The sequence below is a fragment of the Alternaria burnsii genome, assembly GCF_013036055.1.
Source record: "Alternaria burnsii strain CBS107.38 chromosome Unknown 746, whole genome shotgun sequence".
Lineage (NCBI taxonomy): Eukaryota > Fungi > Ascomycota > Dothideomycetes > Pleosporales > Pleosporaceae > Alternaria > Alternaria burnsii.
Genome location: NW_024066109.1, coordinates 1,301,861 through 1,325,583, shown reverse-complemented (window position 1 = coordinate 1,325,583; position 23,723 = coordinate 1,301,861). Strand labels below are relative to the sequence as shown.

The 23,723-nt window shown below is 50.3% G+C and overlaps 10 protein-coding genes across 10 annotated transcripts; 4 read left to right on the top strand and 6 right to left on the bottom strand.

Annotated features, from left to right (window-relative positions):
* Window positions 1-971: 971 nt before the first annotated feature.
* On the bottom strand, window positions 972-2,151 carry GT037_003004 (uncharacterized protein; the record flags this gene model as incomplete). The annotated part of the gene is made up of 2 exons (XM_038928051.1): window positions 972-1,710; window positions 1,775-2,151. The coding sequence occupies 2 exons, from the start codon at window positions 2,149-2,151 to the stop codon at window positions 972-974; spliced, it is 1,116 nt and encodes a 371-aa protein (XP_038789329.1).
* A 770-nt stretch (window positions 2,152-2,921) lies between these two features.
* Window positions 2,922-3,248, top strand: GT037_003003 (uncharacterized protein; the record flags this gene model as incomplete). The annotated part of the gene is made up of 1 exon (XM_038928050.1): window positions 2,922-3,248. One exon carries the CDS (start codon window positions 2,922-2,924, stop codon window positions 3,246-3,248), a length of 327 nt encoding a protein of 108 aa, XP_038789328.1.
* Window positions 3,249-3,576: 328 nt separating this feature from the next.
* GT037_003002 (uncharacterized protein) lies at window positions 3,577-5,037 on the bottom strand (the record flags this gene model as incomplete). The annotated part of the gene is made up of 1 exon (XM_038928049.1): window positions 3,577-5,037. One exon carries the CDS (start codon window positions 5,035-5,037, stop codon window positions 3,577-3,579), a length of 1,461 nt encoding a protein of 486 aa, XP_038789327.1.
* Window positions 5,038-5,632: 595 nt separating this feature from the next.
* Window positions 5,633-6,277, bottom strand: GT037_003001 (uncharacterized protein; the record flags this gene model as incomplete). Its single annotated transcript, XM_038928048.1, has 1 exon — window positions 5,633-6,277. One exon carries the CDS (start codon window positions 6,275-6,277, stop codon window positions 5,633-5,635), a length of 645 nt encoding a protein of 214 aa, XP_038789326.1.
* A 1,449-nt stretch (window positions 6,278-7,726) lies between these two features.
* Window positions 7,727-9,613, bottom strand: GT037_003000 (uncharacterized protein; the record flags this gene model as incomplete). The annotated part of the gene is made up of 1 exon (XM_038928047.1): window positions 7,727-9,613. One exon carries the CDS (start codon window positions 9,611-9,613, stop codon window positions 7,727-7,729), a length of 1,887 nt encoding a protein of 628 aa, XP_038789325.1.
* A 1,656-nt stretch (window positions 9,614-11,269) lies between these two features.
* Window positions 11,270-15,333, top strand: GT037_002999 (uncharacterized protein; the record flags this gene model as incomplete). The annotated part of the gene is made up of 10 exons (XM_038928046.1): window positions 11,270-11,638; window positions 11,690-11,835; window positions 11,898-12,049; window positions 12,102-12,216; window positions 12,271-12,558; window positions 13,088-13,107; window positions 13,163-13,627; window positions 13,688-14,208; window positions 14,365-14,667; window positions 14,734-15,333. Coding segments are annotated over 10 exons (2,979 nt in total), but the record flags the coding sequence as incomplete, so codon positions are not given.
* A 415-nt stretch (window positions 15,334-15,748) lies between these two features.
* On the bottom strand, window positions 15,749-16,134 carry GT037_002998 (uncharacterized protein; the record flags this gene model as incomplete). Its single annotated transcript, XM_038928045.1, has 2 exons — window positions 15,749-15,784; window positions 15,832-16,134. 2 exons carry the CDS (start codon window positions 16,132-16,134, stop codon window positions 15,749-15,751), a joined length of 339 nt encoding a protein of 112 aa, XP_038789323.1.
* Window positions 16,135-17,506: 1,372 nt separating this feature from the next.
* GT037_002997 (s-adenosyl-l-methionine-dependent methyltransferase) lies at window positions 17,507-18,407 on the top strand (the record flags this gene model as incomplete). The annotated part of the gene is made up of 3 exons (XM_038928044.1): window positions 17,507-17,605; window positions 17,675-17,799; window positions 17,861-18,407. 3 exons carry the CDS (start codon window positions 17,507-17,509, stop codon window positions 18,405-18,407), a joined length of 771 nt encoding a protein of 256 aa, XP_038789322.1.
* A 113-nt stretch (window positions 18,408-18,520) lies between these two features.
* On the bottom strand, window positions 18,521-19,869 carry GT037_002996 (abi-domain-containing protein; the record flags this gene model as incomplete). Its single annotated transcript, XM_038928043.1, has 4 exons — window positions 18,521-19,051; window positions 19,104-19,481; window positions 19,612-19,658; window positions 19,794-19,869. The coding sequence occupies 4 exons, from the start codon at window positions 19,867-19,869 to the stop codon at window positions 18,521-18,523; spliced, it is 1,032 nt and encodes a 343-aa protein (XP_038789321.1).
* A 958-nt stretch (window positions 19,870-20,827) lies between these two features.
* Window positions 20,828-23,059, top strand: GT037_002995 (uncharacterized protein; the record flags this gene model as incomplete). Its single annotated transcript, XM_038928042.1, has 2 exons — window positions 20,828-22,745; window positions 22,824-23,059. 2 exons carry the CDS (start codon window positions 20,828-20,830, stop codon window positions 23,057-23,059), a joined length of 2,154 nt encoding a protein of 717 aa, XP_038789320.1.
* Between the last annotated feature and the right edge of the window lie 664 nt (window positions 23,060-23,723).

Below are 23,723 nucleotides of genomic sequence, written 5' to 3'. Positions count from 1 at the left end.
CGCGTTGAAGCGCGTTTTGCCGCTAGCCACATTCGCTCTCGTCCCAAGTCCCGTGGATCGAAGTGGCCATGCTTGCGTCTTCAAGCGGTTGTCCCGCCATCTCTCATCATGCAAGACTGTCGAATCCTCGTTTCTTGCTGTGTACTGCAGCCTGCACCTTTTCTTCCGTCAGACACGTTCATACCGGTGCCCTCCTACGTTGCATTGTCACCTGGACACAGACTCTGAATGTGCCACTTTGTGCGATGCATGCGGCTCACCATACACATCGATTCCACCACCATCTTGCACCTGCTGCTTTGGCATTCAGAGAGCCTCACAGGCGAAGGGTAGCTTGAGCGTTCGGGTACTACTGCTACGTATCTGCCGCCGTCTCACGCACTGTACAACCGAGGGGTACCTAAGTAAGATGCGATTCCCTCTACTCGGCCCCACCTGTGGCTCTACTGCCCTCTTAATTGGAACTCGGCGTACAGCAATGCTGAACAACAGCCCGTGGTCTGGTGACCTTATGGTCTCATTAATTGCCAAACTTCCCACAACGAGCACCAAAGCTGCTTGGCGCAGCGGAAGCGCGCCGGGCTCATAACCCGGAGGACGCTCGATCGAAACGAGCAGCAGCTAGATCGTTGTATATTTTCTTTTTGCATTTTTTGTGCGGGTGGGGTTAGATTTGAATTGGTCGGGGTTGAGCCGGGAGATATTTTAGTTTTTAACAGATTACGCTAACCAGACTCGCATACATTATTCACCAACATCAACACGCATACACGCTCCATCCAAACCAACAGCAGCTAGAGCGATACGTCTTTCCATTTTGCGCTTTTTTGTGCGTGGACGCGTGATCGAAACGTGCTTCATCTATAAGTTTGTCAATACATCTTGCACCTTTGTGCGCGGCACACAGCAGTATCCATATCAAGCTCCAGTACGAGGATTTTGAGCTGGCTGGAATTCCCTTTTTGTCTGCATCAAAGCGCCACATCCCAAGTGCACCCACTATCGTCTTCCCACTCCCTCCAAACCCTTCCGCAAGCCTTACTCCATTCTTCATCCCCAAGTTTCCCTTCCACGAAATCGATTAGGCTCGTCTTTCTGCTCATCCATTCCCAATACCCACCCCCTTCAACTCCGCGCTCTCCGCCACAGCTCGCCAGCCAAGACCCAGTCTTTGCACCTTCATCCGTACCAACTGCGACATACTTCTCAGTCACTTTGAGAAGAGCGAAAGTGGGATTGCTGAACCATGTTTTCCAGCCAAAGGCCAACTTGGCAAATATTGGCGTGGATGTAAATCCAGGAGTAAACGCGTGTGCTGTACGTTGGTTGTCTTGAGTAGAATCAAAACGGCGTTGAAGGATTGCGGCAAAGAGGACTTGGTGAGCTTTGGAAAGCGCATAGGAATGAAGAGTGCCAGTACCCATACCAAGGTACGCTTTCAGCTTTCCCAGCAGTCCTTGGTCAACACTGCCATCATCACCAGCGGTCTTCGTGGCTACACCTGCAGGCCTAGCGTGCATCACCGTCTCCGATGCACCATAATGCCCAGTACTACTCGTTAATACCACTCGTCCCTTTTCACTTAGATACTTCTCGAGGAGACATGTCATCAAAAAGCTCCCGAGGAAATTTGTAACTAGAACAATGTCCCGACCTTTCTCGTCTGTCTTCCTTGTGCCGACCGGGGGTTCTGGGATTCCTGCATTATGCCTAAATATTGTTGCAAGCTGTCAGTATGTGTCTCACAAACACGTCGTCCAGGCACATCGCGTACACGAGCATATCGATCCTCCTGCCCTCTTCTCTCCATTTCTCACAAAACGCTCGCACGCTGTGCAAATCTCCGACATCTACCTTCCAGCAAAATACTCTTGTGGCTGCCTCGGGACCTAGCTGCGAAATGATAGAAGCAACAGCTGCATGGCCTTTTTCGACATTGCGGCAGGCAAGATACACGGTGGCCCCTTGTTTCGCAAGCGCAGTCGCGATCGAGAGACCGATACCGCTGTTTGCGCCTGTTACTACTGCGTTTTGGCCTTTGAGGTTGCGATGCGGAGGACTTTGGGGCTTATAGAGGCGTGCGAAAATGAGAGTGGATATTGCCTTTGCTAAAGAGGTGTTAAAGCTGATGTAGAGAGATAGTGGTGCCATAGTAAAGTATCCAAGAACACAGAAACAGGCTTTGGAAGTTCTAAGCAATAGAGATGAAGAAGCAGAAGCCGATGCAAGTTCTTGCTACGTGCCATGCGTTGAAGTATTGGCAGGAGGCCTAATAAGACTGTACCGCCAAGAGTCTCTAGATCATGACGTATGCATTCGTTACATTGGTATTAACTCGGACGACAATTACACCGACTGGGCAGGCATCTCGTTCTCGCCTGCGTCTGACCTTCACCAGACATGACACATTCTAACGAAGCTTTACAATAGGACACTCCTTTGCTGATAACGTCCGAGATCGAGGTCCGCCAATCGAGTGCACAGCTACGACATATGCGTAGCTTGAATCTCTTGGCGAAAAAGCCAAGTTAGCACTTTCGAAGCCGTTGGTCAGGGTGTGTCGTCTGTTGGGCGTGCTGGAAGGAGCATACCGCTCGTGTGTTGAAGCGATAGCCATACGAGATAGGACACTGCTATGCAGAATAATATGCTGGCCATGAGTGACGCAGAACCAAACGGATTTGGAGATACGGCACGACGTGAAGACGCTGGCATGTAAAGTTTGCGCGTCAAGTACTGGCTCATGATTGATCGTTATATCTGTATATTCATGACACGAACAACTAGTTGTGACGAACAGAGATACAAGCAACGCTGTATTAGGCGTTCAAGAGTGGCACGGCGTTAAAAGCTCTTGGTGATCGGCATCCGACTTGCTTCTCTATCTCCTCGAGGGTATATCTAGCGAAGTGCTAGAGATCATGGTCACACAAGCCGTATCAAGTCAAACAGAACACGCGGTAGCTGCCAGCCCCATAAACGTTTCCCAAGATCTTGATACAGGCATACGCAGAGCCGCGCACCAAATTCGGCTCATTAAGTATTTCGCAGCACACCAGAGATCGATCAAATACGCATCGTATGCTGTAGAAGAAGCCTTGCGCGGACAACAGTCAAATCGCCTCAGTAGTGAGGATGTATCAAGGAGATGGCTTCATACTGCAGAGGAGGAGATTGAGATATGGGTGAAGCGAACGAAGCAGATGGTAGAAGAAGTGGGAAGTACGCGGAAGAAGGGAGAGAAGTAAATTGACTATTGTCGAATGAAACAAACCACCTTAGAATGACGATGATCCTAAGACCCGGGCTCATGATTGATAGCTGTTCAGCCATGCAATTATGTCGGCGCATTCTCCAGTTTGCACAAACCTGCATCTAGCCATACGTAACGTCGACCCTTCTAAGAAAATCTTGAACACACGTTCTACGGTGCATCTTGCAAAGCGTTTCCATTCTTGATACGAAGACTACCTGATAAGCTGGTCAATACCCATCTAGCTTAGATATCGCCTCCGACATGTTCATCGCAGTGAGAGCTAGATGAATATTCACAAGATCCAAGTCATTGCATGAATACTACCATTGCCGCGCACATGGTAATGCATGAGTAAGATTGCTATGATCATCTAGATCCAATTCTCCTGGGCCGTTTCGCAAGATTGCGGAAGGATGGTAACGGTACGGAGCCTGCGGTAGATATTGTATGGGAATAGGAGAAGCGTTCAGATCGTAAGTTTGATGTACGGCCATTAGTGCATCCACGGCCTCTGTGGCGCGTTGAGGATCTAGATGTGACCAGTTTTCCACAACGAAAGAACCTTTTTGATCGTCTGTCCCAAACTTGCAGATGTCTGGGATGTCGGGAAAGTATACATAAGCCTTCCGAGCACCTTGAGCTAGGAGTTCTGATGCTATATCTGCAGCGGCTTCTTGCGAGTTCGACCGGGTTGTATGCGGTATGCAAGGGCTGATTTGATTGGCACCTCTCATAGCAGTTCTACCACGGTCCTGATCTTGTGTTTGGTCATACATAAAGCTTTGAGCTACATTCGGGAACAAATCTTGTGTCATTGGTGAATCATGGAAAGCAGCAGGCATTAAGGCACCCATTCCTGCTGGAGGTATGTTTTCGTGACCAGAGCTCAAAGCTGAAACGCTGGCTGCGGGCTGCATGTGTAGTTGAACAGATGATGCTCGTGATGTAGCTTCCAGCGGTGATCGGTGTATGCCATGTCCTCCCGGGCTCTCTTGACATAACGGCGCATGATGCATTTGGGACTGATGTGCGCGATTGACGACGGCTTCGTCAGCAGCTTGTTGCTGACGGCGCTGTTCTAAGAACTGCTTACGACGCGTCCCATCCGCATCTCTCAGGACCTGGTAGTAATGCCTCACAACAGTATCATCAACGTGGTTTTCTGTATTTGGAGTATGGCCAATATGATCAAGAATGGGCTGGATATCGTCTGGGAACATAAACTCCGTCGGTCGACCATGTTCACCAAGCTTCTGATTTTGCATTGCAAACTGCAGTGCGCGACTCAAGTCGCCAGCATCATAGCCCTGAGGGAGCTTCTTCAGACCAACTGCGAGGACAATGAAAGGAATAGATGCCGGTGTGACATAACCAATCCTTTTGGCAGATTCCGGAAGATAACCGCTAACGGAGATATTCAATTTGTTCCAATTATCCGGAATATTGTGTCCTGCTTTTGTCCACCCAGAAAAGTTTTCCATTTTGCGCATCGTCTTCCGGTATGTGTCTGAGATATGGTCGCGGGCGCGTTCAGCTTCCTCAACGTCAGTCAAGCCAAGATGTCTATGCCGCTCTAGAATTGCAAAATGAACAGCCGCATTGATACCATTATTCATGAAGCGCCATGTGATGCCAGGGTTGCGGAACCATTGCGGTACGACCGCGATGAGATCCACGATTGTCGCATTGATTGGCATCTCCTTAGGCAGTTTGTACTCGTAGGCCGGGATGTCCAAGAGAAATTGCGCCCGCGGTTTCCCTCTCAGTGAGGATCTTGGCATCGCTAGACCGTCGCCTTTTGACCTGTGATGTTTGTGAGGCCTCGAAATTGGGAGATGGTGCGTAGCATCTGGTATAGGCTGGTTTCCAAAGTCTGGCTGCATACCTAGGCACCGCTCGTTTACGGACGATCTCAATGTTCTACTGACTGAATCAGTAACTACGAGGCTCTTAGCTTCTGTTGAGTTTAGCTGGGAGGAAACTGATAAGGTCTGGTTGAAGCTGTAGTTATTGCGGTACGATATGAGCTGTCATGATTGTACCAGGAGAGAAGAGGACCTTTCTATGCACACGGATCTCAGGACAAATGGAGTGAACGATAAAATGATACCCAGAAGTTGGTGGATAAGCAATCAAAAAGATCAACATAGTGAAGTTCAGTTCTTTCACCACGACAGTTTGTTTATCACAAGATTCGACAGTAAATTCATTCTTGCGTAGAGAGAGGTCGCAGCAAAGAGTTGGAAGGATTTTAGAAGTGAAGCTAGCAGCTCTTAAGATATTGACTGATCTAACCGAAAATTGTCTGACTTTGTCACGTACTCGAAGGCTGAGCACATTTGAGTAGGCTGTTTTTGCTTGACCTAGTATCCAGTTCTAGATTTCCCATGGTTGCGCCATAGTTCCTGGGGGGTAGTTCTCTACATTCTCGATACCGACACAATCCCTGGATTTGCTTTCTTCCACGGTATCGTCCCCTGTCAAGTCGATGACGTCCGCATTCCGCACAGCGCGCTTCACTCTCATGTGTTGCAAATCTTGCTCATTGCCAATGCATACGCCAGCTTGTTCCTTTTCCATAGATTGGTTTGCTTCTGCCAAGCGCTGAGCAAGTACACCACGCGGCTCATGGCCTTGATCCCAGTGACATAGATATGTCGACTTCGTCTGCCGTGCGTGATTCTTCAAGTCGATATTTGCACGTCGGTTGAGGACGAGCAGTGGTTCAGGTGTTCCAAAATCATCTGGCTCTACCTCCCACTCATCGTGCCAGGCTTTCGTGGTGACGGCGTCTTCGTACGCTTCGATTCGGGCACCCGTCATAGACTGTTCACAATGGGAGCCCTTCAGAGTGTCTTGCGTCTTCCCTTTGTTGATTTGGTATCCATGGTAGCAGCCTTGACTTCGAGTGCGTTGATTGTAGCTGAATACTGTATGTGTGCGTACGGGTTCATCCACACGGAAATTTCGTGTCAAGTGCGGGTGTCTTTGGCTCTGCGAGTATGCTGATGATTCAACCATCGTGGGTGGGAGGACTGTGTAGCGATGTGTTTTTTTCTGCGCAAGGTTGGATTAGGACAATATGTCATTCACGCGGAGTGCGGTCCTCTGCCTTCTGGTCGACCTTGGTTCGAAAGGGTCGCTTTGTGGCTCTCAAGCCTACGGAGAGTGGCTTGTAGCTACGATACTATTGCACGCTGTGCCGTACTGTACTTCTCTCAATGTCTCCGTTTTCACCATGGTGATATGAGTTTAGGCGGTGATAGGCGGGAGAAACAAACGAGACTGCTGATCCATGGTGCGCCATTGTCCTTTCCAGCCGTGCTTTTGTTTATGCACAAAGGGTTTGCATGACCCTCGTCGGCAGGTGCGTGTTGACCGAGAGCTCCCATGGTTCGTATGTCACAGTAGCGGCCGTGGGTAATGACTTGCCCTGTGGCCAATCGGGTGTGCGCTACCGTGGGGCGCGCACCCGGGCAGCATCGACAGCCTCGTGCCTGCAACCGCCAAAACTCATGAGCACATGAGCGCGAGAGTAAGGGTAGGATGTGAGAATGAAAGGTGAAGAAGAAGACAACGGCGTGTGGAGGTGGACGCACCGAGTGGACAAAGTGTGTTTGACATTACTGATACGTGAAGGGAATGGACGACCCAACACAATACGACATCAGCATTTTATGAATCTTTCGCAGTTTGTTGTACGATAACTATCGAGACATGAGAAAAGCGCTAGAGTCGCCCATCACATCACTTACAAACGAGACAAGCCGAAGTTCTAGAAGAGATCGACTCGACGCGTCCAGACGCGTTGATGTGGTGGCTGGAGCACTAGGAATGCTAACGCGTTGGCTGTTGAGACCTAGCCTCCCACATCTGCCCAAATCCAGCACAGGGCACACGCTAGAATTCACACCCGTCTCGATCCTGCTGATCGTTATAACCAGATCGCAAGCTGCGATGGCGACAACTCGTAGCCTAAGACCCCTGATGTATGTGTATCGATTAGATATAGTAACAAGCACTATAGGAAGGCCACTGCTGGAGCATGTGAAAACAGTTCGACTGACTTTGGCAGCACAGAGACAAGCATTGAACAGGTTATCGCGAAAGCAACGAGCAGCATGCGCGACCACACTTACCCAGCGAACAACTGTACATCTACTACGTTTGCAGAGTCAATGGAGGAAGCGGGACAGACAAGAAATGAGAACATGTCAACAGATCATGATAAATCTACAAGACTTGATTAAGTAAGTTGCTACGCTACGATTCGCCTACATCCATCACTAGCAGACACATTCCCAAGCACGACAGAGAAGAATCAGAAGCCATCACAAGAATGCGAGGGTACCAGATGCGCGTATAAGCTATTGCCGCGAACAGTGCGGGATATGCCATTCAGCGTTATGGTCGCTGACAGTGGTTGCGCTCGGTTCGCAAATCGAAAAAGTCTTCGTCCCCAGAGGCGCCTTATTCTGTCATTGCAATATTGTCTTCGTCCTCGTCCTCGTCGACGGCATCACGTATGTCCACGTTCTGTTTGTGGCCAAGTTGGCGCATCTGCGCTGCAGTCAAGAACTGCCTCTTCTGAGTTCGAGTGTTTTCTGCGCCATCAATCTCATCTTCGGGGCCTTTCTCTTCATCACTAGCTTCTGGGACCTCTTCAGCGATATACGAGCCACTGAGTGGTCGGTTGCGAGCAGAGGTGCGAGTTGCAACAGCGGCTTTCTTGTTCCACCTCTTAGGTTCAGCATAGGTGTCTCCATCAGACCCAGAGTCCAGGCCTTCGGGCAGGATCTCCTTGCGAAAGTGAGATGAGGACGACTTCTTTGGACGATGAGCATGCGCTCTAAGTGGAGGCTTCCTGCTGCGTCTGAATATTCGCCTGCTCGGGATTTGTCCGTGATCTTCGTCATTTTCAGTAGTACGTTTGCGCTTCGATGACCCGCCAGTCTGCTGCACGAAATCATCTCCATCCGACATGTCATCTTTGAAGGCACACTTGCGCTCGCCGCCCTTCTTAGTCGTAATTACTGGCTCATCATCGTCCTCGATATCCAGATCCGAATCCAAATCTTCTAGATCCCCTCCAGAATCTTCTTCAAACTCCTCACTCAAAGCCTCTTCTTCGTCGGAATCCACTACAAAGCCCTTTTTTTGTCTGTTGAAGTGCCCGGGATCTTCACGCTGTCGTACGCCGGCTCGTTTGACGTTTATCCGCTTCTGTTCAGACAGGTGTCTCAAGATGGCGGCCTCGTCTCGATGCTCGCGATGTACAGCAGCAGCACCTCCGAGAAGAGCAACGAGTTTCTCGAAGTCTTGTGGATATCTCCAGCTTTCGTCGTTGTGCTTCACACAATATGCCACACATCGAGTAAGGTCTAGTGCATCGTACCCTGATGGCATGGTCTTGACACCGTTTGCCATGTCGAGAAACGAGATGCTAGGCAGAGGTTGCGTTGTAGCAGCAGCAGATTGACGAGAGTTGAAATTGATAGGAGTGCGAAAGCCTGCTACGCTAACACTAAATGGATCAAAAGCATTAGGCTTCTTTATATCTGCGTGCTTGGCAACTGTCCATTTCTCGTAAGTCGGATCAGCCTTTGCACGATGGTCCATTGGCCCCTTCATCATGCGGTAGATGCTGTTGTTCCCTATTGGCCCATATGGCATGTGCCGGTATCGATTGATGAGGGTCGCGAACGTTCCGGAAGTAGCGCCGTTGTAAAGAAAGCGGTCCATCATATCGTAGGATTTGATAGCGTGCGGAACAAAGGCAGTTATCTCTACCAAAGTGAGGTTACCACGGGGAAGATCCAACCAGGCCGAGGGCGCATCCCTCAACTTGTCGTAGCTTGCAGAACCAAAACCGGTAGACTTTTTTCCCTTAGAAGACGGCCTGCTCTTTGCAGTCTTACTGGAAACGACCTCTATATGGGTGGCAGACCCTTGTTCGGTGGCCTTGGATTGGTAAATAGGTGGTGCTGTATAGTTTATACCGTGTCTTGCAACCTCAGCGCGTAGTGGAAACCATTCGAGCTCCTCTGGAATGTTGTCCTCTTCCTTGTACTCTATAGCATCTTCTGTTTTCTCAGCATACTTATTGAAGCTAGTGACTGCTTTGTTGAGACGATGCTTATTATAAGCATCCAGGATGAAGCGCTCGATTTTCAAGGCTTGAAATAGCAACCTCATCGGAACAACCTCCTGCAAGTTGCAGTCCATGAGGTTTTCCCGGAATAGTACTTGGAGTTCGTCGCGTAAGAAAGTGATGTTTGCGAAGAGAATTCCAGCGTTCAGTTGTGCTATGTCGAACATGTCCTGAATCTCATGCCTTGTGAAGGTAGGTGAAGACATTATTGATGATCAGTGTTGTCTGAACAGCGGAGTTGAATGACCACCTTCCTGGACATAGAGTCAACGGGGTTAATTCTTGATGGTTGAGTCAGTAGTCACCTTACTAGCAGTATTTGATAGTTAGAAATGATATACGGACCCTCCGATCGAATCCAGTACGGACACAAATTGGAGTGAATGCGTACAAATCATGTAGAGGCTAGAGGGGTAGCTCTCTTGCTCGCAGTAAATCTTCGGATGTACCGTGATATATCAGGCTAGAGAAAGACTTCTCAAGTCATTCACCGAGTAGCGAATACTGGCTAGCATTGTTGCTTGTTTTCGACCCGAATGTGAAAGTCATTGTATATGTAGTGAAAAGATCGCGATCGGAGAGAAACAGTGTAAGAGAGATTTAGACGACAAGGAAACAAAGATGCCCGCTTGTACATTGTTCGTCCCTTTGTCTGATCGTGCTGTGGACACTCAAGACCATTTGAGATCCCGAGGTGGACTTAAGTCAGGTCTGAGGTTTGAGAGTTGGTGAAGCCATCTTGTATGTATAGACCTTGATTACTTCTCCGTGTTGTGGAGCACTTGAAATGGGATAAGCTGAAACTTATCTCAAGCAAGTAGAATGCAAGGTCGCGCTCCTATACTGTACTTCTGGTGTAGTGCTTTTACCGCGGAGTTTCGCTACAATATACCTAAGTGTGAGGGCTCTTTGAAGTATTTGAGATTGCACCTGAAATGCTGTATGAGTTCCATGCATGTCCTTCCATCCTGATCGCGGGCCATATGACTGAATGAGTGGATTGATAGGCATACATTCATCGAACATAGTATCCAACGTCGTTCGATAGTCGCTTTAGTTTGGCCCGTGCTGTAATGGCCAGGATATCCTTGCCCTACAAAATTCAGGCATCCAGCAAACTGGAACGTACACCTCGATCCTTGGGGCCGGGTGTCACGGTTGCGTTGGCACGGGGAAAACAGACTAGTCCAGATACAGACTAGCATTCTACTCATCGGAGATGGTTCCATGCCCCATATGCAACCTTCCCCTCATCTTCTTGTCAGTCCTATCGGTACGTCAGACCTGTTCTACTGTGTTCGGTATGGGTTTGTACTGGCTATATTTGTACTGATTACTCCCGTCCGATGTCCATCGTGGTGCTACTGCAGGTGTGCTTTGCGAAGGGCACCCTTAGAACTCAGCCACGCGGCTCAACTCACTACGCCGCAATCTATATATGCAATTGCTACAACACAACAGACTGTGCTCGGTCGTACATCAGCCGAAATATCGTACATCTTCATGGAAAACAGTATGTAAGACAATATATGACGTTACTACCCCTCGCCCAGAAATGCCATGGAAGACCTAATGCCGAACCGGCAGGTCAAGACTACCACGACTTGGGGAAATACCCCAGTTGTATCTTATCCACGATTAAGCGGGCTCTTGGGCAACATTACCCATGTCACAGTGCGCACGTTGAGCAGCCAATACTCATGGTCATGGCTTGGGAAGACATGCTTTGTGCTTATCATGGTACCAACAGACGGGCGGTACGCCAAGTTGTTGGACATGCAAAAAGTATAAAGAACCCGCACTCTATGCAGCTCAAGTATCTCACGCTTTTCAGTTGACCACTTCCTCAGTGGATCATTATCATGAAGTTCGTACTCAATCTTGCTTGGCTATCACTCGCTACGTGTGCCACAATCCGTAGCCCCCAACCCGTCTCATATGATGGCTACCAGGTCCACCGCCTCCGGTATACTGGGTCTCAGTATGCGTCAACAAAGCGGGCGCTTGCCTCCATTCCTCACGAGACCTTGAATGAAGTTCGTGGAACTTGGGATGTTCTCATTGCACCCGAGCAATTGGACGCCTTCAATGCACTGGGGCTCAAAACTCGAACTCTGCACGAGAACCTAGCCGATTCTATTGCCCGAGAGTCTTATGTCAAGAAGGCCTGGAAGAGGCAATCGAATGGGTCCGAAGATGCGTGGTTTGATAGCTACCATCCATATGAAGACGTGAGTGATCTATTGCCCAGATTTGAGCCAAAACTAATCAACTCTACATAGCACATTAGCTGGTGGCGCGATTTGCAGGAGTCGTTTCCAGAGCACTCAAACTGGACGAGCACTGGAACATCTTATGAAGGACGCGACATGTTCGGCGTTCATCTCTGGGGAGCTGGTGGTCCCGGAAAGCCTGCAGTCATCTACCAGTAAAATGTCCCTGCACGAATTGCATATGAAACATATACTGACTTTGTACACCCACGGTTAGCGGTACTGTACATGCCCGTGAGTGGATCACTGCACCGGTCATCGAATATATCGCGAAGCAGCTAGTCGACGGATACAAGGCAGGTGACAACGACACGCAAGCCGTCTTGGACAACTACGACTTCTATATGTTTCCATTCGTCAATCCTGATGGTAAGCCATAATACTCCGATCAGGCTTGATGGTTTTCGCTTATCAGTCGTAGGATTCGTCTTCTCCCAAACTGACAACCGCTTGTGGCGCAAGAACCGTCAGCCACCACCAGAAAACGCTGCCAACCAGACGTGCTTTGGTCGTGATGTGAACCGAAACTGGGAGACGTGAGTGATGGTTGTCTTTGAGCCGTTGCGATATGTACTGAACCATAGTCTCAGGAACTGGGATGCTGACCCACGCGGAGCTTCGCCAGACCCATGCTCGCAAACCTACAGGGGAGAAGCGCCCCGCGATACGCCTGAGAATCAGGGCATGGACAACCTGATTCGCAAGATACGCGATGAGCAAGGCATCAAGCTTTACATCGACTGGCATAGCTACTCTCAACTTATACTGTACCCGTTCGGTCACAAAGAAACCCTGTACGCACCAGAACTCGGTATGTGGACTAAAGCTGCTGCTTTGATGAGCGATACCATCCGCTACTACTCGACCAATGCAACTACGTACGTCTTCGGTCCTAGCGGAGCGACTTTGTACCCGACGACTGGTGCATCGATCGACCATGTCTACACTATTGGTCGCGCTAAGTTTTCCATGACCATCGAATTACCCGACACCGGAGACTTTGGTTTCGTTCTGCCCCCGGAGAGGATCCGACCTGCGGCGGAGGAGCAGTGGGTTGGTCAACAAGTGATCCTTCAACTTTTGGACGAGGAGTTTTTCGATGGAAATGGCCCAGCGATTGGTGCTTTGGGTACGACCTGGTAGAAATGAGTAGCTATTGCTCAAACTTGTTACGTCCAGTGGTGAAGGTGAAATTGCTATCTCTTTCCATCCTCATCTTCTTCTCCACAAATTTTAGCATCACTGTTCTCATCATCACTCCTGTTACTCATTTTGATGCTAAATGAAGAATTTCAAAATTTAGTCGCCTGACTTGCAGTATGCTGTTCTTGATTCTCGCTCTTCCACCTTACCAGCAATGACAGCCAACACTATGGGAAAATCCTACCGCACGCCCTCTCCTACCAGAGAGCCGTACATAAGCTCAAGTGAGTGGGCTGAGCAAACATATGATTGGCGAAATGGGTACTTATTCATGGGCAGGCAACGTTAACTCACCCGCTAGAGATGACTGCATTGACCAGATCCTGGATGGTGAAGCCACTACCCCCAGCAGCAAACCTTCTCAAGAGTCAGCATTGATGGAAGAGCCACATACACCCATGAAGGAGCGCAATCCAGTGCTCTGGCATGGTTTGCCCTCTCCAAACACCCCTACCTTCCGCAGTGATATGCACTCTACACCGTCGGCTGGCTGCGCGGAAGAAGAGCTGGTTTGGCAAACCACTCGAGAACAAACTAAGGACGCTGTCGATCAGCCCTCCCTACTGATTCAGCATTGCTCCGATACGGGTAAGAAGGAAGCCGAAGATGTCAACACTGCACGTTCGCCAGCAGTTGAGGATGCTGCTCAAAATGATGCAATACTCGCTCGTGAGCTCGAACGCTCGATTAATCCAACAAAAGCTCGCCGGAGTACTAGACTGCGTACGCAGGCGAAACCAATCTGTAAGTCCTTCAAATGCTAGCATTGTCAGCGGTCCAGCTAATCAGCTATTTTTGATCAAGACACTGTCCAGCTACCGGCTACAGACCCAAAGACTGCTCGGAAATCACCATCTTCACCAGCGACACCCGATCGTGACAAGCATGCTGATTTCAGTATTGTACCTATCGAGAGTGATCCGGTTCCCTTCGAGGGGCTACCGACCGTCCATTCTCTCTCTTGGCAACTACAGTATCCTCCAGGAGGAAGCACACATCCCTCATATCCATACCCGACAATGGACCCGCGTCTCCTCTTCCACCAAGCGTTCGTTCCTGTCGTCGGTGGCCTCCCCGACTTCACACTTGTCCCCAAACTCGTACTTCCCATGGGATGGAAGCATGTCTCTTGGTCCGGACTTCTTCCAATAGCTTTTGATCCGTACCGTCAAGCATTTAAGCTGACTCCTGTTGGAGCAATACCGCTTACCTGTGAGGAACTTCAGCAGCAAGGATTACAAAAGTACGTACCAGGTGGCGAGCTGCACCCTGAGTTCGGCTTATTGCCCGAGATGCTCAAGCTGAGTGACGGAAGCGACGCTGAGGTGTACAATTTCGATGGTGTGGATTGGACAATACTGTGGGAAGGGCAAGTGGATTTCCACGCCCCTCGTCGCACCATGGACCAGCACTGTATTAGCGGTGAAATCAACAGCCCCACTGATTCGAACACCTTCATACCCATGATCACTTACCCATAGCGCGAAGCGCAGGACTGTCCGAACAAAGTTTTCGACGTCAGTGACGCCTGGCGTTGGCTATCAGAAAAAGAGACCAACCATACCGCTGACTTCATCCCCACGCCAGAGAAGAAATGGCACGGAAGCGGAGCATTTCGTTCAACGCGCAAGCTAAAGTCGCCTATCCCCGAGCTCATGATGCTTTCTATGCTGTCAGACCCTACTACACCAAACATCGAACTCAATCCGCTACTTCAGAACCAAGACTCTACGAAAGACAAGAACCAGTTCTGCCCATTCAAAAGTGTTGCAACACCTTGCACTGTAAATATCGCTCTTCTTGAGGATACGGAGTTCACAATCATGGAGTTACTGTCTTAATTTCCGCAGCATTACTATTGGGGTCACGCAGCGGAGCGCATGGCAAAGGCTGGCGTTACGGGGAGTATGATACGGGAATTCCTTATCATGACGCGAGGGCTTCAAGGCGATGAGGTGATGAAGTCAGGTAGTATCTCATGTGCTGCTATGGCCGCAAGGAAGAGGGACTGCGTCAAGCTCGAGGAGGTTGAAGAAATGGACATCGACGAAGTCGGCAAAGACACACCTACACCTTCACCTGCTCTCAAATCCTCAGTCATCGACATGACCACGAACCATACGGCTGAAGGATGGGTCTACGATGTTTGGGAGAAGATCGATTACCCACTTCTCGCCCTCGCCCACGGCTTACAGTCGTTGCCTACTGGCCCGGACGCCGGACCACTGACAGCACTCATACTCTGGTGCAGAGAGAAAGGTCAGTACCGAGCTCTGCTAAGCGAAGTATCTACGCTGCTCCGAGCAGCAGATATTGAACCGCTTATCGAATCTGGTGACGATGGATGTCCGGACAGAGAGTTCGCAGGCAGGCATGCTGCATCGTTGAAGAAGGATAGGTTGAGGGTAGTTCGGGACGCTGGTGTTAACAAGAGGGCACTTAGTGGAGGTGTATGTGAGAGCCAAGGAAAGAGGAAGAGGCTTGGGTAGACGGCCAGCGGGATGATTCAAATCTCTCAACGGAGGTGAGAGGAACGCGGGTTGCAACTGCAAAAGTCTCGGAGAACATGTTGGGCTAGGTCAGGCGTTTTAGCTGTGAGGATGCCCCATGAATGTTATCGCCACCAAGGTTACTTGCCGATCGCCATCTTGTAGAAAACTGAAGGCTACGTGAAAATATGAATTGGAGAACAAAACTTTCTGCATAAGACGCTGAGATTTCATACGCAACGGCTGAATTCGGTAGGAGGGTAACTATGGCAACTCTTCACGCCACGGTGTTCTAGATACCTGTGTCCAATGCCATGCGAGATTGACGTCCATGTCCGATCTTCTGAAGATCGAGCGCATCACGACTCTGGCTTCATTACATAGGTATGCCTGGTAGGGGTCCGAGTCCGCACTACAACGCGTCAGCACTCTCTACTCATTTTCCACATCTGTACTTACAGCAGGCGCCGGCGATGGACATCCACCCTTGGAGCTTAGATAGCAACCCATAGCAGCAGCTTGTTTCATCAAGCACCTCTCATTCGCGCTGAGCAGGTTCATTGGCACAACCGGCATTGCACATTCACAACCTTCTTTGAAGGTAGGTGTTGGTTCTTTGTGTCTGTTCCTATGCGTGCGGTTGTGTTTTCGCACACCACTTGGAGTTGGAGCAAGACTGGCTTGTGGTGTAGCCCAAGGGTAGGGCGTTGCGACAGCGGCGGTGACAAACAAGATGGTCGCAAGGAGGGTTGATATATGCATCTTGAGCGGTATGGGCGTTTGATAAGCTTCAAAACAATCTGAAAGTAAAACTGTGTAAGATGCAGGCGGCCAAGAGCTTTGGATCTTTTGCAGATGATCAATCTTGTAGGCGCCGCGAGTGCCACGCGGCAGAAGGCCTCTTCTATTGAGAATTTGCAGTTCAGTACGCGGCGCAATATGTGTTGATGAAGTCCCATCTAAACTTGCGTCGTCGTTGACCAGTGACGTGCTGCCGGTTAAACACGCATGTTCGAATACGGAAGTGCCATGGCGTCGACAAGCGACAAGGATTTTTCTTAGCTCTTCAAGTCAGCTCCCTACAAAAGTGCTCGAATGTGAAACTTGAAAGTTCAAGAGGTGTCTTGATATGTCGAAGAGCTTTCAAAGGTTTCTTTGTGAGTTGTTCAAAAGCTTTTGCATGCCACCGGATTCGCTAGATGTGACGAACTCTGTTGATTACAACGACGCAACATTCTCCTCTATGTTCTGGTCGCCAATATCGTGGTCTAGGCTCTTATGGTGTTGAATCAATTTCTGCTTCATCCAATCTTTTGGGAAATGATTTTAAGCTGAGGTTTGATGAGCTAGAGGACCGTTCGGAGAAAAACTACTCTGTGCCTGAGGGACGGGTCGATTATCAAACTCTGGACTTATAAGCTTGCATGAAGTAAATCGATAAGTTCAGCAGAGTGTGTGGCCTATAAAATCATGACACTAATTTCGATTAGTAGATGCCATCCGACGCGAACGCATACTCGTTTAGATACTTCTCGTTGGGCGAGCCTGAGTAGGTATCTGTAGGTATGAGCATATCGTTCATACACACTCTCTCTTCGACTCTTCGCGAGAGTAGGCGTTCATCGCTTCAAGCGTGCGCCGAGTACCTCCAACGAGACCTCAAGGATAAAACTAATGTGCGTTTTTCTCTAGTCGCTTCCATGATACGAGACTATACAGTTATCTCTCGAATGTTGAACCAATCTTGAGGCCTGCATGCTCATCTTAGACCAATACTGGGTCAAAGGTTACTGCCTTTCTCGAGAGATGCAAGTTCTCCGATGATCCTGGAATAGTGTTCAAACCTGGAACATGGATGAAGGTTCATCTCAAAGTAAATGAGTCGATATCGAAGTCGTCATGATCTGTTCATACTCGCGTGAGTTTCGGATATGGTAAGCTTGGCAAGACAATGGTCTGAATCGAAGCATGAGCAGATGGCAGTGTTGAGCGACAAAGACAGCGCCAAAGGCTGCCTTCCTCGGCAGCGTCTTGGCACCCCCTCCACCCCCCATTGGCCCCGTCACCCATCAACCTACTTACTTTAGAACTTCCTACACGGTCATCTACACACATCAATCGATGCAATAACACGATGGCGGCTTCAGAAACCCAAGGCGTATCTTATGAAGCTGAACACGTCCATTCCGTCTACGAAGAAATTGCATCGCACTTTTCGTCCACTCGCTACAAGGTGTGCGTCCACCCTTGCTGCTAGTGGCATAAATCGGAAAGAGAGCATGTATGACTAACAAGATATCAGCCATGGCCTATCGTCGAACGCTTTCTGAAGGAACAGCATGATGGCGCTATAGGTGCCGATGTGGGATGTGGAAATGGAAAATACTTGGCTGTTAATAAGAAAGTGTGGATCGTGGGTAGTGACCGGTAAGTTTAGATGACTTTTCGAGCATTACGTATAATTGTTCTAGGGTTAACGAAGATGTAGATCAACAAACCTTGTCAAGATTGCCAAACAACATGAGCCGCACGATGTGGTCGTAGCAGACAACCTCTCGCTGCCTCATCCAAATGGCGTATTTGATTTTGCTATTTCGATAGCGGTCGTGCATCATTTGTCTACGCCAGCAAGGAGGGTGGAGGCCGTGAAATGTGTTTTGGACCTACTGCGGCCATCATCATCATCGCATGGGAATGGTGATGGTAAAGTGGAAGGTGGTAGAGCACTGATCTACGTTTGGGCACTTGAGCAAAAAGATAGTCGAAGAGGATGGGACGAGGGTCACGAGCAGGATGTCATGGTGCCGTGGGTCTTGAAGCAGAAAAAGGACAAGGAGAAGGGACGGAAGAAGAAGGATGAGAGTCAAGCTCACGAGGAAGAGGCGCCGAAGCCAGATGGTGACAAGACATTCTTAAGATATTATCATCTGTATCGGAAAGGGGAGCTTGAAGGTGATATTGAGCAGGCTGGCGGAGTTGTGTTGGAATCGGGCTACGAGAAGGACAACTGGTGGGCTATTGCAAGGTTACGATAACCACCTCTATGATATCTGAATTGTTGTGCTGTACGTCGTGCGCGACTGTACAGTGTAACTCTGCATGTCGCCTTTTCTGCGTTCCAAGGACACCAAGCACGCAGACGTCCTTACTACTTACTCAAGTCAACAGGTAGAGCATGGCTGCTCTCGGTTAGAGGAAACAGCTGGTGATAGAAGGCCAGAGCGCCAGCTACGAGTACGAGGTAATAGGCTACTGTCCATCCAAAACCCTTCCCTTGATAAGCTGGAACACTCCTTTGCTCATCATCTTTCTTATCGACATCAGGCGGTCCGATGGGGATGCCAGCTTCAACTCCCACACGACCGTAGAAGCGCGGAAGACCCATCCAGTTGCAAAAGGTATGCGCTAGCATGCACGTGTACACATTTCCAGTCCTGATGAAGACGAAGGCGGCGAAGAACCCGAAGAGCGATGTGTATGTGAACTGGAAGAGTGAACGAAGCACGGCGATGAAGAAGGGGACTTCAGAATGGGTTATGCGGAACTCGTAAAGGTGGTGCAGGTGCGCGATGCCGAAGTACAGTGGTGTAAGAAACACGATTTGCTTGCCGGAGAATTGGGCGAGGACATGGAGGGGGACAATGAAGGAGCGCCAGACGAGCTCTTCACTGACAGGGCCCTGGTGTGCGAGTGTTAGCGGAGCAGGAAATAAGTCGAAGTAAACAACGTACGACTACAAAGTTCCGGTATCCGATCCAGCTACTCAAGGACTCGTTGACACCGTCTAGCTTGATCCAGTCTCTCCAACCATCGTCTACGATACCGTGCTCGAAGATTGGACCTGCGAAGAGGATCACGACCAACAGCATGGTCCGGATGGTATCTACGGGTGAAACAGGCCATATGCCAAGCAGGCTGAGGATCTCCATGGCGGACGCATCATGTTGGTAGAGTACGATTACGGTGAGGACAGAGCACAGGGTAGTGGAGAAGGTAACTGCGCGTACACGGGCGCGTATCGACGACGGTGCATCGCGCGTGAGAGTCGGAGAAGGTCGCGTTGCGGGCGACAGGTAGAAGGGGATTACGTAGATGAAGACATAGGCAGCCTGCAGTCGCATGTGTTAGCCATATTTAGGCGCAGGTGTTGGCTGTACTTCAGCATGTTTGGCGCATGCGGTGCGATTGGGTGAGAGGAAGGGCAATGGTGGTGGGGGTGGGAGCTTGAAACAAACGTACCGACAGAAGCGCCGCAGCACTCGCAGAGAGGACGGGCGGTTTGGGGACTGACGACACGTTAGACTCCATGGCCATGTTTTGACGAAGAAGCGCAACAGAGTTGGTCCAATGTGGGTCGCGCAGGCGTTTAGGAGGGTTTGGAGTCAAAGGGAGCCCTCGCAGGCCAATGGATCGTCACTTACCGCCCTTGACATGTCGCTCGTACAAGTCCTCGAGCGCGCTGAGCTTGTCTCGCCAGCCGTTGAGGGGCGGAGGCATGGCAAGGTGTTGCAAAAAAGCAGCAACTCGTCAAACACGCTATACTTGGACTAGGAAAAGAACCATGAGCGAGCTGTTATACCTGACCTCGGCCCCCCCGCGTTGTCGCGAGCATGTTGTTTCGCACAGGACAGCCCCCGACTATCGATAAACCGCCGGCTCCCAAATCGCCCTCCCACGCTGCTGGTCACGTGCGCCCGATCGTCCGTTCGTCTCGGCTCCTGTCACGTCCCAGGCCCTCTGCCAAAACCCCCGGCGACTTAGCACGACCTCCCGCGTTACCCCTGCAGGACGCACACCGCAAGGCCCACTGGCCAGCTTCTCTGCCACTCAACGGCTAGTCCGGATCGCTGCTCGTCGTCACTGGCCCGTCCTAAAATATAATTTCATTTTAACGTTCAACCGCGACGCGCCTCTGGCGACCTGCTAGGAGAGCCGTTTGGACGAGGGTTCCCCGGGCGCATCGCATCGTCGCGTGGACCGCGCATCCAGAAGCTCATATCCTTCAGTCGCCATCCGCATAGGCTAGACAAAGGGCATATTGTGCGCATTGGGGACATCTCTGTACAAGTCATCATAATTCGCGGGTCGTGCTCCATCGCTTGCCGGGGCTGAGCTGTCAATTGGATCGCACCTGCAGCGCGAACCTGCTTCTGCATAGAGCCACGAACCCTCTTTAGGCCGAGCTGCTGCCAAACGCCCGTCTTCCTCGATTCACCACCACTCCTCGCCCTCTCTCCATCAATTCTTCTTACTGTTAATGCCTGCGGGCCGCCGTTCTTTTTGATATGTTTTAGCACTTTTGTCACTCATTGACTACCTTCACACACGGTCTTTACGTCCTCTTTTTACTGCCTTTCTACCCATTCCCCATCATTAATGATCGGTTTCGACTTCTCCGCAGCACGCGTTTACCAGCCCACATATCGGCATCCTCGGCCCACCACACCACCACAGCATGTCCTCATCACAACACCGCCGCGCAGACTCGCAAAACAAACTCGAACAAGGTCCCAGATTTTCGCCGCCACAATCGCAGTCGATAAACTCGTCTCCTGTCCGCAAGCCACTTCACGAGCGCTCAAACTCGCAAACCAATCAACACTCGGGTTCCACCATCCGCATAGTTCAAGATCCCGGCCATGACATCTATCAGAAATATCCCGTACCCAGCGAACCCTCGCAAGTTCTGCCCCCACCCCGTCATGTGCCAGGTTATGGCTTTGAGCGGCCGGGATCTCGCGTTTCAAATGGCAGCCAGGTCGCCAGTACCATTGCAAAGTTCGAGGCGAGCCGAGCGCGAACACCACAGCCTATCCTGTCACGCAAGAAGGGTTTCAGACACTCGGGCTCCACTAGCATGTCTGAGGAAGATACCCTCATAGCATCTTCCTTTACGCCATCGACTTTAAGATTTTCCCAGGGGAGCACTGCCCCATCCTCACCCCCACCCGAATTAGAAGACGACGCAAAAGGGTTGGAGGTACTTGAGGAAGTCGTATCCTCACAGTCCCAAAGGCCAACCATCCGGGCTGTTCCTCCATCTTCTTCTGGCGGTGATTCCGACCGTGCATTAACCCCCAAGGCCTCTGCTGCATCTTTTGCCTCACCCGCTCCTCCCGCCTCATCACACCCAAACAGTAATGTCGGAAACTCGCCAAGTGTCAGTGTCGGTCGACCGTTACCGCAAACTCCGTCAGCCGAATCCCAAGCTAGGGGGCCTGCTCTCACTAGTGACACTGACTATCGACAACCTGTATTGAATCCTCAGCAAAGTACAGAGTCGTTCACGTTTTCTGATATTTCCTACACCAGCATCGAACCAACACATACACTCGCTTCATCACAGCCATCGCCATCTCTTCATGAAGCAAGCACAGCATCCTTTGCGAGCGGCATCCGAATTAATTATCCCGTCGTACGCGCGCCGTCGGCCAGCAGCTCGCAAGCTGATTCCCAAAACACGCCTAATATTGCATCCCGGATGCATGACCCCTCGCTGGTCCACCACTGGAGCTCCCAGCTATCGACCATCGCTTCCGTGTCCGAACGTGATTCGCGATCTCTCGCACGAAATTCACGATCAATCGGCGCAAGATCACATTCACAAGAGAGCTATGCGGGCAATGGTCGAACAGCGATTCCACGCCGGAGAGGGCAGACTATTGGGAGCGCACAATCGTCATCGGACAATGTATCGTCGGAAGGTCAAACCGAATTCTCCTCAGTCGCAGTACCTCGGCCGCTGTTCTCCCCAACCTCCAGAAGTTCGTCCGACGACAACAGTGAGCACATGGATACCATCTCACCGCTGCCCACGTCGATTCCGCTACGGATGAAAAACTCTGGATATCTGCATAGAACGAACAGCGCTGATGCAGTATCAATGAGTGATTCGCGGCCTGGATCCTCGCAGTCCCACATGTCCACGTTCCTAGCAAACAACATCCCGGCATGGGCGAGGGTCTACTACCAAAAAGGAGAGCGTATATCAGTCGCCGCTCCGGAATCCGAGTCTTCTGGTAGCATACGGCTTGGAACTTCTCACAGTGGGCGATCACACACTCCTTCGGAGAGCAACTTTCCGCTCAGCATTTACCGGCCACGGAATCGCCCTCGGAACCGAGCTTCACACGCTGATACCGTTTCTCTAGCTGACGACGTGCACTCCATTGATGGAGCCGTATATGCTGTTGGACCTAACATGTACCCTCTTAGCGGCTACTCAACACCACACCTCCGAACTGACCAGAGAGGTCAAACACGATACAGCGCGTGGAACGCACCATCCCTGGATGACGACATTCACACCACACTTTTTGGGCGTCAAAACAGACAAATCCTACTTTTCTGCCTAGGATTTATCTTCCCACCTGGTAAGTACCAACTCTGCCTATAATGCCGGATGTCTATATATATATATATATGGAGAGATTTGCTGATTAGGACTACAGCTTGGATAATCGCTTCATTCCTCCCCCTGCCTTTGGACCCCAACACTGTGGGCACCCCCACTGTTAGCCAGGCCGATTTGGAGCAGCAATTCGCCCAAGCCATGGGTCCCGCAGATGACAAGTCTTTCCAGAAAGCAACTTGGTGGCGCAACCTCAATCGTGTCATGTCTGGAGTAGGGACTCTTCTGATCGGCGTCATCGTTGCGTTGGCCATCCTCGCATCGCGAATGTCATAAGTGACACCCACTTTTACACTCGGGCGAACCGATTCCACCACGATGTCGTCGCCGAACTTTTCCATCCACATCCGACATTTGCACGCTGTGCACTTGCATTACGAACCATTTTACGAACATAATCATGTCATCACGCAAGTGTTAATGTTTTTCTGGCTCCGTCACACGGCAGGTGCTTTCTCTTCGACATCTAATTGATCTCGTTTCGAGTACGTTGTCTTGTTCACGCGCAGCCGCTGTTGTATATTTCTCGCATTTCGATTCTCCGCGCGTATCGTGTAAGGCATGCTGCAGTTTAGCGGGCGTTCTCTTTTTGCTGCTTGTTCTAGTGTGGCCGACAGCGTATTACCCATTTGCTTTGCAATATTTGGCCATGTCAGCCACTTCACAATATCACTATCATCGTGTTCCATACTTGTTACTTGTCACCTGTCACATCGTCTTGGGAGTTTGATATAAGACAAGGATGTCGTCGAGGTGGCTGGGAATCTGAAGCGTAGCGTCAACCGTGCGCTGCTCCTGGTTAATGTCGTCGCGGTTGGAGCTTGACGAACTATATGATCTTGTAATTATTATCATGCGTGCTACGTCAACTGTACGATGAGACGTCAATATAACGATTACCTTCTCCATTACATTGCGCCCCGGACTGATCACCGCAGGG